This window comes from Haliotis rubra, unplaced genomic scaffold, assembly GCF_003918875.1.
Source record: "Haliotis rubra isolate DU_JTF1 unplaced genomic scaffold, ASM391887v1 Scf396, whole genome shotgun sequence".
NCBI lineage: Eukaryota > Metazoa > Mollusca > Gastropoda > Lepetellida > Haliotidae > Haliotis > Haliotis rubra.
The window spans coordinates 101,743-117,386 of record NW_025767075.1 but is presented as its reverse complement, the minus strand read 5'-3'; the positions used below and the strand labels follow the sequence as shown (position 1 = coordinate 117,386).

The 15,644-nt window shown below is 40.8% G+C and overlaps 2 protein-coding genes across 2 annotated transcripts in view; both read right to left on the bottom strand.

Annotated features, from left to right (window-relative positions):
• The window catches only part of LOC124286911 (mucin-5AC-like), a 115,657-nt gene that overhangs the window by 12,560 nt on the left and 87,453 nt on the right, over window positions 1-15,644 (bottom strand). Inside the window, exons 11-15 of the mRNA XM_046723356.1 lie at window positions 6,475-6,570; window positions 4,645-4,767; window positions 4,390-4,429; window positions 3,933-3,970; window positions 3,597-3,680 (exon numbers count right to left, since the gene is read on the bottom strand). Coding sequence (XP_046579312.1) covers window positions 3,597-3,680; window positions 3,933-3,970; window positions 4,390-4,429; window positions 4,645-4,767; window positions 6,475-6,570 — 381 coding nt within the window. The remainder of the gene's footprint in view (window positions 1-3,596; window positions 3,681-3,932; window positions 3,971-4,389; window positions 4,430-4,644; window positions 4,768-6,474; window positions 6,571-15,644) is intronic.
• Window positions 7,877-9,528, bottom strand: LOC124286921. Its single transcript, XM_046723380.1, has 3 exons — window positions 9,226-9,528; window positions 8,469-8,795; window positions 7,877-8,092 (listed from the first exon to the last, which is right to left on the bottom strand). Exons 1-3 carry the CDS (start codon window positions 9,305-9,307, stop codon window positions 7,983-7,985), a joined length of 519 nt encoding a protein of 172 aa, XP_046579336.1. The 5' UTR covers window positions 9,308-9,528; the 3' UTR covers window positions 7,877-7,982.

Sequence of the window (15,644 nt, the reverse complement as noted above, 5' to 3'; positions counted from 1 at the left end):
GGGGGAGTCATTTGAACAAGCGATTGTAGTTTCAAATTGCCTTTTTGTGCAGTTTAATATCTAAGTTTGATTCTAGCCGACCTCTACCAATCTCAAACATAGAAAAATGTTTCTTGCATATTTTGTTTCCTGAAGCTTAATTTGTGATGCATTTCATTGCTAGTCAGCTAGGCTATTCCATTTGTCCGAACCACAACATACGGAGACAGATCATTTAGCAGAACGGGTGCTGTACTCTGGAATTGATTACCTAAAAATGTCAGAAAATCGGAAAATATCAACAGTTTCCGATCTTGTCATAAAAACCATCCTCTTTAAACGAGCATTCGACTAAGCACACATGAGCAGGACTCTGGATATGTAGCGCTATACAAATGTCTAATTTGATTTGATATACCCGTTAGAAACCCACCCCACCCCACCCCACCCACTTTATATACTGACTCAAAAAGAAACTTCACATTCACTTCAGGGCACTATAAAGAACAAGAGATGGTAAGATGGTTAAATTGTTATTATTTCATTGCTGAGATCTGTGTGATGTACTTTCGATACACTGACAGTGCCATAATCAGTTCCATTAGGCTACACCGCCGTTCCAAAACATGGGTATACAGAATGTCAAGCCACAAAAAATAAAAATGCGAAATTTCTCAGTTCAATATCGTGTATGGCCGCCCATCATTCACCACTGCCAAACACTGTCTCCTCATCGACTGCCTGATGCTTGTGAACACGTGGTTGGGGATTCTGCGCCATTGCTCTTGCAAGGCAGCGACAAGTTCCTGCAAATACTGAGGTTGGTTCCTAAGACCACGAAGCCTTCTCCCAAGTGCATCCCAAACGTGCTCTATTGGATTAAGGTCAGGGGACCTCGATTGCCAGTCCATGACGTTGATTCCAGCGTTTTGAAGGAAATTTCGTGTCAACATCGCGGCATGCGGCCGAGCATTATCATGCTGGAACTGTAGACCTTGGCCATGAGCCGCCATGAAAGGAACGAGATCAGGGGTGAGCACCTGGTCGCGGTGAGCAAAGCAGCACTGTGAGGTTTCCACGGATGACCAGAAGTCGGGAACGGTTGTTCCCACAGAAAGCACCCACACCATGCAACTTCCGCCCCCGAATCTGTCGACCTCCTGTACACAACATTGGGCATACCGTTCCGCGGCGTCGTCTCCAGACTCTATGCCTGCCGTCCGTGAATCTGAGGGTAAACCTGGATTCATTGCTAAAGGCGACTTCGATTCCAGTCTCTCTGGGTCCATCGGAGGTGGCGTTGGGCCCACAGCAGACGCTGGCGTTGATGAAACGGCGTCAATATTATTACCCGATATGGGCGTCGAGAATGGAGATTGGCAGGCGCAACCGATTTCGAATGGTCTGTGACCTCTAAACATCTCAGCCCTGGTTCGTGTAGCCGGCAGAAATCTGTCACGTAGGTGGCGTAGGACGATTTAATGGTCTTCTGCTCGTGACGTCACGTGGGACGACCCGACCTTGGGCGATCAGAAGTGGTGCCAGTTTGTTGTAGACGACCTGCGCCAAGTCATACACAGCACGGCGGCTGCATCCCATTGCTCTTGCGGCGTCAATAACTGATCTTCCGCTTGCAACATGCCAACGTCACGTTCACGATGCACATTTGACAATCGTGGCATTTCAAGTACCGTTAGAACTGTGGTTTAAAAGTGTTTTTCAATTCTTGAGGCCAATGCAAACACGTGCATATGAAGAAAACTTCGATGCGAAGATCACGTGATCGACTGCACGTGCAAAACCTGATTTGGCACTAACGTCATTTGCACGACGAATGGATGGGTTTGAGTGGGTTTTGCTAACATTTCGAAAGATAGGGATCCCATTTCCGATACATAGATGTATCATCAGAGAAACATTATTCATTATTTTTCAAATTACATTTTGTGAAGTTTCTTTTTGGACTCAGTATAATTATACATATCAAAACCTCAAAAGATATTTCGCGAAAAGACATGATACAGAGGACAGTAATTCGTCGATTATATATCAGGGCCGAATATCATTTTAGATCATTTGGCTAAAGATTTGTCAGTTCTTTCTTGGGTTATCGCTAACAATCTTTATATTGGCAAAACCCTCAGATTTTGGCTGTGACCTTGAAAATTATCTCAAGGTCACTCCATTTCACTTGTGTCGGTGAATCTCGCCAATATACCTTGGTACCAAATTTGAACAAAATCCATCATTTCTTTCTTGAGTTATCCCCCTAACAAGCTTATTTGATGTATGAAATGCAACGAAAAACAAACACCCGCGTATTTACGAGTGATTAAAACTGTTATTATAATTTACGTAAATATTTATTACATTTTACCGCAACTAAAATTATTACAATTTACGTCAATTTTTATTACAATATGCGTATTACAATTTACGTCAATTTTTATTACAATTTGCGTTTTTATTACAATTTACGTCGTAACAAGGGGGAACACCACTGTGCCACTTGTCCGTATGTTGGGTAAATCAAAAAGTGTAATTTCAAGCCTGTGGGACAAGTACCGTCAAACGGGTGGGGCTGCAATGAGACCTGGGCGTGGTAGACCACACTCAACGACACCTAGACAAGATCGTCTCATTACATTAATGGCCCTACGCAATAGGTTCGAATCAGCACCTGCTATCAATAGGGAATTCCGTACAATAACTGGACGACGAATTTCAGTATTTACCGTTAAGAACCGACTCTATCAAACCCATCTGAAAGCAAGGCGGCCTGTGAAGTGTGTCACCTTCACAGCTCACCATAGGCACCAAAGACTGGTTAGGGCTAGGCAGCATCAGCTTTGCGCCAATGGCGTTACACCATGTTCTCGGATGAGTCAAGGTTTTGCCTCCAATTCACAGATGGCAGAAAACGTTGTTGGCATCGTAGCGGTGAGCGGTATTCCAGAGCGGCAATTATTGACCATGATCAGTATGGGGGCGGTAGTGCCATGGTATGGGGCGTTTTTACACATGACAGGCGATCGGATCTGGTCATCGTTAATCGAGACTTGACTGGTCAGCGATATGTTGACGAAATTTTCTGTCCTGTCGTGGCTCCACTGGCTAGAATTATCGGCAGGAAGTTTGAATTCCAAGATGATAATGCCAGACCACATCGTGCCCAAGTTGTCACCCCTTAACTCCGACGAGAGGGTATACAGACTTTGGACTGACCCTCTAAGTTCCCAGACAAATCCCCAATTGAGCATCTGTGGGACGTTCTCGGCCGGAGGACCCCACACCCGTCAATCTGGCCCACCTTGGGGTAGCTCTTCAGGCGGAATGGCGGGCAATACCTCGGGCAAACATCCGGAGGTTAATCAACAGTATGCCATCAAGGTGTCGTGTATGTGTCGCCAAATATGGTGGATACCCAAGATATTGAACTTCACGCCCGAAATTGATTTTGTGGACATTTAGAGCAATTACACATTCACTGTCATTTCATCATTTCCTTTATTTTTTGTCGGTAGTATAGTTAAGACAAAATTATAGAATGGGATCAGATCGACCTTTCAAGTCTTCATTGTAACATTTATAAGAGACATGTTATAAGGCAGTGTCACCTGACATAATGAAGTCGTCCTCCTGATTTTCAGCTTCGTTGGTAGGGAAGATATCACGTGACCGTCTATACAACTCATTTTCGACTAAAATATACAAAACACCTCATAACAGAACGTGGAATATCACACATGAAACATTGCAAGGATAACGTTGATTGGAGAGACGGGGACGTCGAAGGAGCTCTTATTCAGGTAAGTATCGGCAGTATAATACAAATATTTGACTCCATGTAGAAGAGGTCCTGTACCACAGTTGCCACCTGCAGTCTGATTCCAAATTCAGTTATTTTATCATCGAGTTGTACAAATGACAATAAGATGATTGATAAAACATACCCATGTCGCAACTTGCTGCGTTTTGATAAACTTGAGTCCTGGAAGAAAAACTGAAATAACTTATATGTGTGACAAGCAATGTAAATCATCTTCAACAAACAACTTTAAACATTCACATTGTAAGGGAGTGGGAGAAGAAGGAGACGTGTGGCATCATATATTAGCCCCTTTCTCTGTGTGCGTGGAGCATCCGTGAGTGAGTGAGTTTAGTTTTACGCCGCTTTTAGCAATAATACAGCACTATCACGGCGGGAGACACCAGAAATAGGTTTCACACATTGTACCCGTGTGGGGAATCGAACTCGGGTCTTCGGCGTGACGAGCGAACGCTTTAACCACTAGGCTACCCCACCGTCCCCCGTGAGTATGTGTTCAAATGTGTTTGTGTGTGAATTTGGATGCGTGAGCTTCCATGTTTTGTGTAAAATGTTTGTGTACGTCATTGTAATATACTCACGCCGTAACGTTCTTTTCTCCTTTGATATTTTCCTTCTGACCTGGAAAGAGAAATGTTCGGTGTTATGCTGCACCGTGACCGTTAACAAGATATTACTGTGACAATCAATAAAAATACCTGATTGTAAACGCACAATATATATATGATATTACTTCCAGTATTTAAACTGCCTTTTAGGTTAGACATAATTGTTTCTGTTTTTGCCAAAATGTTATATCAGCGAAACCTGTGTTACAGTTCAGTACAAATACCCACGGGCTGCTTGTCTTCTCCGTCGGATACACACGATGCCCACGATAACGACGGCAAGCAAAACGCCTCCACATACAGCCCCAACCACGATGTAGATGGTAACTGAATCATCGTCATCTGTAGAGACTGAAAGACAGTATAATGGTTGGTCCAGGACACAGACAGATACAGCTTGTCACGATTGAGAGGTTATATGTGTGGATTGTGAGTGAGTGAGTGAGTTTTGTTTTAAGCCGCACTCAGCAATATTCCAGCTATATGGTGGTAGTCTGTAAATAATCGAGTCTGGACCAGACAATCCAGTGATCAACAGCATGAGCATCGATCTTCGCAATTGGGATCCGATGACATGTGTCAACCAAGTCAGCAAGCCTGACGATCCGATCCCGTTAGTCGCTTCTTACGACAAGCATGGGTTACTGAAGATCAGTTCTAACCCGGATCTTCACGGGTCTGTCTGCAGTGTTAGAAAATGTCATGTAAAGGTCTCACTGAGCATTAGTACCCCAAATGTGGTTCTAGATATAATAAGGACACAGCTTGAAATGTCAGGGGGAGGTAACATGCGCTACATTACTTTACTTTTAATGTGTTATGCTTGCATAAATCCCAGGTTGTGAAAGTCAGACTCAGTGACCTGGTTGATAAGATGACCTTTCATTTCTAACAACATCGACAACGTCATACTGGAGTAGGAATAATTATGTCTGGGTGTCACTACACTACAAACACTGACTGGTGTAAATCACTTCTAACAACAAATCGGGCGGTGGGGTAGCCTAGTGGTTAAAGCGTCCGCTCATCACGCTGAAGACCTGGGTTCGATTCCCCACATGGGTACAATGTGCGAAGCCCATTTCTGTTTTCCACCCGCCGTGATATTGCTGTAATATTGCTAAAAGCGGCGTAAAACTAAACCCACTCACTCACTCACTCTAACAACATATCATTCTCGACAATAAAATCGCTAACTGATATGCAATATCGTCTCTACACTGATCACGTCAAGAGGCCTTGCTTTTGTATGCTTGTATTGACCAGTGTACTTTGTTCCCCATTATGGATGGTTAATAGCTTATAATAAATATTGCAGTGCAATTCAATGACTAAACAGATGTTCGCATGTAAGAGATTGTCATCATGCACGTCTGTATTCAGAGTATTGAGCCTCTCTTAAGACGGGTACCTTTAGAATTTATAGGACAGAAACTAACTTCAAATTAAGGAGAACGAAATCCTTAGCAATTGTTACCTGTTACCAAGTAAACGTTACATTATCGAGGCCTCGCTACACTTTCGCATAAAAGAGTTTCTATTCGGTAGAGTAATTACTTTTAGCAAGTCGTTAAAACTACAATAGCGTATATATAATAGTTATTACGTTCCAATGATTACAATGTTGTCGTCATTGTTCAAATACGTCACAAATTTGGTATATCTTTGAGTGTTTACTTTCCTCTTTCGCATTATGAAACAACATACACGACCTTTTCATAATGGTTAATACAAAAACACAGTCTGACAATCTTCCCAAATGTCAGGGCAGTTTCTAAGCTCAATATTTTATGTCCAAGATATTTTTATGGATTAAATTTCTTTTTAATTTCTCTCACGACGTTTCGAGACCATTCCAGGTCCCTTTATCAGGTGAAGAAGGGACCTGGAATGGTCTCGGAACGTCGTGAGAGAAATTAATAAGAAGCTTAATCTATAAAAATATCTTGGACATCAATGTACAACTTCTAAATGCCACTGAAAGACATCAATATTTTATGTTCTTCAATATTTCACAGGAACAGTGGAACAGGAACTGAAACTCTCAGAGAGAACTACCTTCCTGTGGTGTCACTGTCCCAGGTTCGGACGTAGTCTCCATATACCGGGTCGTTGTTGATGAAGACTGACTTGACGTGTCAGGACTTGCAACACCTGGAAGTAGATTGGTCATTGACTTGATGTTTCGATTGTTTTCAAAGGGCACGTGTCTGTCACTGACATCAGTTTTTAGCTGTTTTTACTGTGATGTCAAAGATAATTATTGGAACTGGAATAGGAAGCGAGTACGATATGTACATATCAGAGAGAATTACCTTTCTGTGATGTCACTGTCCCAGGTTCGGACGTAGTCTCCATATACTGGGTCGTTGTTGTTGAAGACAGAGTTGACATGACAGAGCTTGAAACTACTGAAATTAGACTGGTCATTCAATTGACGTTTGGGCATGTTCCCCCTTACCTGAGAGACGAGTGTTTATCTCTGTTTATATGATGAACCTACTTCTTAAGCATTAGGCTTGTAGAACGTAGCCATTCATTTCAGTATATTGTTTTAATATTTTCTAAGATACACAGTGAAATTGAAAGAGCCCCCTGTTCCAAATGGATGAAGTATATTTCAGCAACGATTTGTTCGATAGTATATTAATCCTTATTCATGTTACTTTTGAGGCCCAAAAGGAAACCACTCGCCTTTCGCATAAAAATGGTTACTGGTATTTTTGTTCTTAAAAGCCTTTAACCATGAAAAGGGAAAACGGTAATCTATAACTGAAAACAAAAAGTCCCGGGGCGATAGTATAATGGACGATCAATGAGGACGTTACTGTGGCGTCATAATACGAGATTAAAGTGTAGCTAAAGAATGAGGACAATTGTATTCTTTATTCTGTATAGGCGACGCTTCGACATAGATTTTAATGTCGAAACACTTGCTTGACAACGATATTAGAATCTATGTATATCCATAAATATTGTCCTCATTCTTCATCTCCTCAACTTCTAGAATACCAAACAAAGAAGTAAAATGTTGCTGTCATTGTTTGACGATCGTTGCGGATCAGCTACCGCTAACCTTTGTGGTAAACAGTACGTCATAAAACGGCAATTAATTCACGTATTATTTGATATAGATGTATAATACCCAGTCTTTGACGTTTTACTCTCAGCCTGACATTTCCCAATATATCTCATCGTGTGTGCAACATATTAAGTTAAAAGGTCACTACACATAACACTTGGTATTGTGCAGATATACTTGGTTACAGTTAATTCCAAGAATTCCCATTAGGAAACAGCATACACCCATGATAACATGCATGTCAGAGTCGTTACACTTTTTCATAATCACATAAATACACGCAGTGAAGCTGTCTGCCTGAGTATTATGTTTACATAAAGAATGTCACTTTTTAAACGCAATTTAGTATTTCACCACTGTAACGACCTGTAAATCGTTCAGTAACAACTCCTACTGTCTGGTCTGACTTCCTATTTAAACTGTTCATGCTCCACTGATCAGGATATCGTTATCCTGTAGATATCCTGAGTACGATATGTTCATCTCAGAGAGAACAACCTTTCTGTGGCGTCACTGTCCCAGGTTCGGACGTAGTCTCCATACACCGGGTTGTTGTTGATGAAGACTGAGTTGACGTGACCGGACTTGCAACACCTGAAAGTAGATTAGTCATTGACTTGATATTTGTGCATGTTCCTCCTTATTTCTGAGACGAGTGTTTATATCTGTGAATGATGAGTATGCTTTGAGAACATAGCCATTGATTTCAGTCGATCTTATTACTTGTAATATTGTTCTATACACAGTGAAATTAAAACAGACACAGGTTCCAAATAATTAAATATATTTCCGCAAAGATTTCTTCGATAATGTGTAAATCCTTATTCAGAATGTTGTTTGTCTTCAAACAGCACGTGTCTGTCACTGACGTGTTTATTAAATTTGTGTATGCCAATAGATGATTACATTGCTTACATTTTACTCTATTGTCAAAAATATAAAATGAATACAGTGAATACGTCATACCCACCTATATTATAAATGCTGCTTCTCGGATATGTGTAGGTATCGGTTACATACTTCCCGCACTGCCATCCTCCCTGGTCTGTAGTGGAGTTGAAACAAAACTGTATACTGTGGACCGTGTCATTGCAGCTCACACTGAAACGGTTGGTGTTATTATTCCCCACAGGGGGTGGTTGCTTAATACAATTGTTGCTATTTTGTGTAATGACCTTTGTTGTATTGTTCTGCAACCATACCATGTTTACCACAGAACCAGATGAGCCGCTACAGATCAAGGTGAGGAGTTCTCCGTCTGTTGCTGTAACTGGTGAGCTCGTCAGTAAAAATTCAGCTGGGGAAGCAAAGGAATCATAATTAAAGTTAATAGAACAGTTTATGATGTTATCTGTGTTAGTTGCCAGTTATCTTGACGCTAACCACGCTTATCAGTTTTCACATAATACACTGCACAATACACTGAATCAGTGTATGATATTGTACAAAAACGTCAATCGATAACAAATACCGAGACAACGCATACAATATTATCCTATTGTTAGAATGTGCTTCACACATTGTATTAATTGAACCCGTTTGTGGAATCGTTCAGCGTGACGACTGAACGACGAATGATTATCATGTTTTGTCAGATATATGTACATTAAATGAGTGGGGGACTCACAAGGCGTTCAATTAATTCAATTTAATACGGAATAATCATTTGTATGTGTAGGCGCACATTGTGGGGTAGACATTTCACAGGCACATACACTCACACTCACCATTACCTGGCATAGCTGCACGGATAACGCCTATCCACACACAGACCAGTATGTTCCGGATCTTCATTGTAGCGTCACACATTCCAAAATATGTCTTAAAATGACTTCAAGCATCCACATCGTATGGAAACAAAACAGGACGGCGACAGCAACACTCACTACCATCTACTTGTGTTCTCACAAGTTTCAACAAAATATGGCATGTGTTTCGACACAAAGCTACATACATGGCCAGTATTGTAAAGTAGTATTACCTTGTATACTGGTTACAACATGACCAGGATGTGAAATGTTATTTCTATACATTCAGGTGAAGTCAAGGATCAATATTCTTAGTTTCTTACATAGTCCACAGTGAATGAGACAAGCTCTGTATACAAAGGATTCCTGTGTCGTATTTCAGTACATGCTGTTCTGTCAACATAAACCATTTGTTCGGTTACTAAACTTGAATACCGGTCTGACTTGTTTTCAATACCCGCTTATCTATTTCACCGAGGTATTTCTGTGCAACGAGGAAGTCGTCTCAACAGTTATAAAGTGATTGAGTGAGTTAAAATGTAAAGTCACTTTGGCAATATTTCAGCCATATCGTGACTAAAACAAGTTATAGATTAACAATAAGTAAAAATAGATTATATAATCATGTAAACAAAGGACATTGAAACAACTAGAATATCACATATATAAATGTAAAACTAGCATTTAAATCTAAAACATTTTTACTATAGAGGACAACACAATATACAACTAGGCTATAGATCGCCAACAACTGAGGGTAGATCACCATACTAGGGACCATGGGGCAGCTATAAAGTATTGTCGTTATAATAAAAACAGGAACATTATGCAACTCATTTACACATGCTATACAACAACGGTGCACAACAGCGCATGCTTCTATATCCCGATACGAGCACTGCCTGAGTTGCTGTAAATGAATATCTGGACTGTCAACATCTCTCATTTACAGGGAAAGGGTTTCACGGTAAATACAAACTCATATGAGTGAAGCCACTCTAAAGTCTACAGCCATTATTTTTCGGGAAAGTGGTTGGCTGTCAGTTGTTAATGTGTACAGTTTCTTGATAAAACAGCTCCACAAAGAAAACTATGCTACTTTATGGGTAACGACTTATTTATAGTATTATGATGTGACGTTTCAGTATAGATGTTTATACCGTTGTCAATCCAGAGTGACAAGATTTGTCACTCATAAAGTAGCAAACCTTTCTTATAATTCATCAGCTTCAAACCAAACCAAACAATTGAGTGAGTGAGTGAGTGAGTTTAGTTTTACGCTGCACTCAGCAATATTCCAGCTATGTGGCGGCGGTCTGTAAATAATTGAGTCTGGACCAGGCAATCCAGTGATTAACATCATGAGCATCAATCTACGCAATTAGGATACGATGACATGTGTCAAAAATGTCAGCGAGTCCGACCACCCGATCCCGTTAGTTGCCTCTTACGACAACATGGGTTGCTGAACACCGATTCCTACCCGCATCTGTAAGGGCCGGGTTTCAATATACACGCTGAACATGTTTTTACCGACTCACTTGTACATCGACGCCTGTTATTGCTGAACATATGTATGAAGGTACGATGATGACTGTAAGCTATTAGACTCCCGTGCTTGCGGATTGCGGTATTCAAACTCTCTGACAGGAATTGACGGTGGGGGTGGTTTTGTGGTTTAAATGGTTCGAAGGTCAAGGTTCGCCTCCCCACATGGGTCATTTTGTTTATGTCCCAAGTTGAAACCGGCGTAAAGCTTTCCACAATCTCTCACTCACTCATTCGCTCACTCACTCGATATTGGTTACACAATGCAATTCTCCGTATCACAAACACTTTCTACATCACATTCTCACTTTTCCTGACAGATAAACAAACGATAAAAAACGTCAATGGCAATTTTGTATGACCGTGTGTTAGGTTGAACCAAATATATTGTACAAACACAGTAATAGTATTCTGGCGTGCAAACACTGTTAAGAAGGCAATGTTTTTGGTGGGAAATACTGTGAGCATTATCAGTATTTATGCCATGTTTTACCTCCACTTTTCACCAACTCATATCAGCCAGTATCTTCCTGGTTTGCGTCTGCTGTCACAGTTTTGCTTACTGACCGAGTTTGGTTGTACGCCGCTTTTAGCAATATTCCAGCAACATCACGGCGGGGGACACCAGAAATGGGCTTCACACATTGTACCCATGTGCGGATTCGAACCCGGGTCTTCGGCGTGACGAGCCAACGCTTAAACCACTAGGCTACCCCACCGCCCCGTTTTGCTTACTAATGTTGCACTCAGAACATAATAAACCTTGTGGGCCAGGCTCCTGTGTGTTGCTTCGTCTCCGGGACGCTGTAAGGAGTCCGATCAACACAAGCAGCTCAAGGCCAAGTCGAGATTAATATAAGAGTACACAGCTAATCCAGAACAGAACACGTGCGTAACGTTCCCCATTCCCCATTCCCCATACTACACTATGTCGAAGGCAGGGAACTGACTCGTGTCAGTTGTAATCTTGATCGAACGAACTTCTTGGCAAGAGTGGCATGACCATCGTTGAAATCCTGCTAAAAGGAAAAATTGTAAAATGTAAACACCAATGTGAAGATTTTTAGGGGTCACTCTTACTCTTTATGCCTAGGTATAAATATGGAACAGTGAGGCGGTCTCACATGTCACCTGAATTTCAAGTTCAGGTGGGTAAATCAGTGGAAGGCAATTGGCTATATGATGGTTACTGAACGATATTTAATGAGGAAGCCATATTACATTGTCTTGATTTTGCCAACCCAAGCAAACATTCTGATTCAATGCATAAGGAAACAGATTAGCAAGGAGGGGAGCATGGGGATGCCTACTTCTTGGCGAAATGATTTACCCCAAAGACTTGAGTAAATCATGCAGTCGCCCAGGAAGGCCAATACAATGAAGAGACTTCAGAATCCGTTCATGAGGGACAGTCACATGCATTTTTGTAGTCAATCCAGCACATGGAAAGTTTGCGTTGACATGTTTTAGCCTCTTTCGAAATCTTTTCCTGTATTTTCTGTAGAGGTTGACCCTCGCAGCCCCAACATCCCTTCCTCGCTTCCTTCTCACAGTTGGCACCGTCTGGGTGGCTACGGTGACCGACGTCACAACAGCTGATGTGGACGTTTCTGTGCTCGCTAACTGTAAAGTTGTAAAACCAAAAGGACACAGTACAGATAATGTGCCTGTACTCATGATTAGTAACACACGGAAAACCACTGTGCTTGATATTTTTGTATTTTGTTTGGCATATTAGGACAACAATTCTAGGTGGACTAGACGGATCAAAAGCCCAATCAGCGTGAACTTCCAAGAACTGATTACAATTATTTAAAAGTTATATTAACAGCCAAAGAGTATTTCCAGGTGGTCGATAATCCATTATCTTATTATGCAGAGAGAAGACCGTATGTACGCCGTATGTACGAATTGTGATAACACTAGGCGACATCAAACAACTTATCATGTTCACATTGGGTTGTTAGGCTTTTCCTTGGCTGTCAGCTGGATGTCTTCCTGCTCCAGTAGTCTGTACCCGGAGAGATCGAAGCTCTTCCTGCAGCTTCTGTAGCCGGCCTTCAACAAACTGCAACATAACAAATAGAAGACGAGTCATCCTACTGTAATCATCTGTCTAAATATCTCTATTCAAAGTGTGTGTGCATGTAAAATATAGCTGAATTATTCTGCTTTGTTTGCTGTTTAACTGAGCACCCAGGAATACTTCAGACATATTACAGCTGTCTGCAAGTGTGTCCGAACAAGACAGTATAGTGTCTGATATCACGGCCATCAGTCTGCACAGTTGTGATACAACCCGTGACAGTAGTAGGGAGACTGGTGGCTCAAGTGTCCACCTCATAAATTGACCGGTCATCGGTTCAACGCGTTCATACAGGATTGCCTGTCAATGATTTCTCACTCATCCACTCAATTTAGTAAGGAACACAACCATTTTAGACATATGCTATATAGGAATATATACAGTAGGCGTGTAAAGAGCCAGGTGACAAATTAAAAACGTTTAGAACAAGTAACACGTGTGCTGCAGAAACAATTAACAAATATTGTGTTTACTCACATTCACGGAGGTCATAACCCGTTGTGCCACTGCCAATAAAGGGGTTGTAGATATCGATGATGAGGACGATAAGCTCTGTGACGAGGCCTGTGCCGGCGCCTCTGTCGTAGGGGTAGCCTGTTGAGCTGCCTGGGTTGCCGGTGGTGCCTGGGGTCCATTGGCTGTATGGGGTGGCTAGGTTCCTTGTGGTCTGCCCTGGCTGGGAAACATAATTGAAAACTTGCGATGAACGATGCGAATTGCAGAAAAAAGACGTAAAAATCGACAAATGTGACAGAGGTGTGAAGGCACCCGTGTTTAATATAGTACAACATAAGGGAGAAACCATTTCAAAGAAGGGATCTTTCTTCTCCTCCTTGGCAATTAGTGAGGCCACAGGTTGACTTAACATTAACCACATTTAAAAAGTATGAAAGTAATGAATTACAATATGAACAATAATTTAATCAATTAAAATGTAAATATAATATATACAAATCCTTATTTACAATTGGGTCCAAATATGGTGGAGCAGTTGCTTGTGCCACTGTGGATCCAGACCAAAATCCTCTAGATTACCAGATAACAGCTCAATATTCACAACAGAAGCAAAGTTCATACTAACAGCTCTTATATATATTGATAGACATTCTACGTGCGTTGTACGTGTGAGATTGAAATTTCACTGCACACGCATGTTGATTACCTGACTATTCTACCAGGAAGTGGTCCCCTAAGAAATAGCGAAAAGTGACAACAAAATAATGATCGTTTGTTAAACAACTTTGTCATTCGGGTGTCCAAAATTAAGAGACAAATCATCAGAGTTTGTCTGTCGATTTCATGTGACTGTGCAAAACTTGGTTTTGTTACAAGTATTAGATATTGTGTTAGTGAGCAATTCATCGATCAAAAATGAAGTCAAACGGACTATATTGGCTGTATCCTCAAAGGGGATTAAAGTATCGTAACATTATTGTCCCCTTGACAGAGTACGTAAGTGCCTAAACATTCAAAGTTAAACTTTAAACTTACCATTTTTTAACGTAATAATTTTGTTATTTTGAATTATGGCTAAATTTTCCTACAATCGCGAGCGGCTGAAGGGATGGTGTAAATCCAACTAGGGTCCATGCAGGTAGCAAAGTTACTGTATGTCCCCACGGTCCCTAGTTGGCGATCTATAACCTGTTTTTATATTGTCTTGTCATGTATTGTTACAATGTTTTAACTTTAATCAATAGTTTTAAAATTTATATCTGTGATGGTCTGGTTGTTTACTTTTCTTCGTTAACAGGTTTTTATACTTCACCTATAATTATTATTAATATATAACTTGATATAATCACGGTATGGCTGAAATACTGCCGATGTGACTTAAAATCTTAACTCACTCACATATTGTTTTGTGTAAGTCCCCATGGTCCCTAGTATGGTGATCTACCTTCAGGTGTTGGGGATCTGTAGCCTGTCTATATGTTGTATTGTCCCATAAAATGCTATTTGTTTTAACTTAACATACTAGTTCTAATTCTAACTGTGATAATCTATAAAATATAGTTGCTTTACCGTCCCTTGACGACATGTTTGACAATATACACATATTCTTTATCAACGTCAAAATTGTTCTCGTTACGATATGGCTGAAACATTGCGGATGTGACGTTAAGTATTCACTCACTCACTCACTCACTCACTCACTCACTCACTTATTTTCAGCGTGTTGATGAGCGCAAATGTAAATGAGGTAGCTAAGATAGGTATTCAATGAATACCAGTGTAAGGTCGCATATTGCATGTTAGGAGAAATGACATTTTTGACATTGAGTGAGTGAGTTGTAATATAAAGTCACATCGGCAATATTTCAGGCATATCGTGACCCCCAAATGTTTGTATTAATAAGATAGAACTGAAGCAATATAATGATAATATCTACCTGTCAACAAAGACAGTAAAATAACTAGAATATCACAGATTTATATATAAAACTAGCGCTCAACCATAAAACATTATTTCAATACACGATACATTATACAATAGGACTATAGATCGCCATCAGCTAAAGGAAGATAACCATACTAGGGACAATGGGGACTTACAATTTAAAAAGACACATATGCTACGATTAAAGAAAGTGAGTGAGTGAGTTTAGTTTTACGCCGCACTCAGCAATATTCCAGCTATATGGCGGCGGTCTGTAAATAATCGAGTCTGGACCAGACAATCCAGTGATCAACAGCATGAGCATCGATCTACGCAACTGGGAACCGATTACATGTGTCAACCAAGCTAGCGAGCCTGACCACC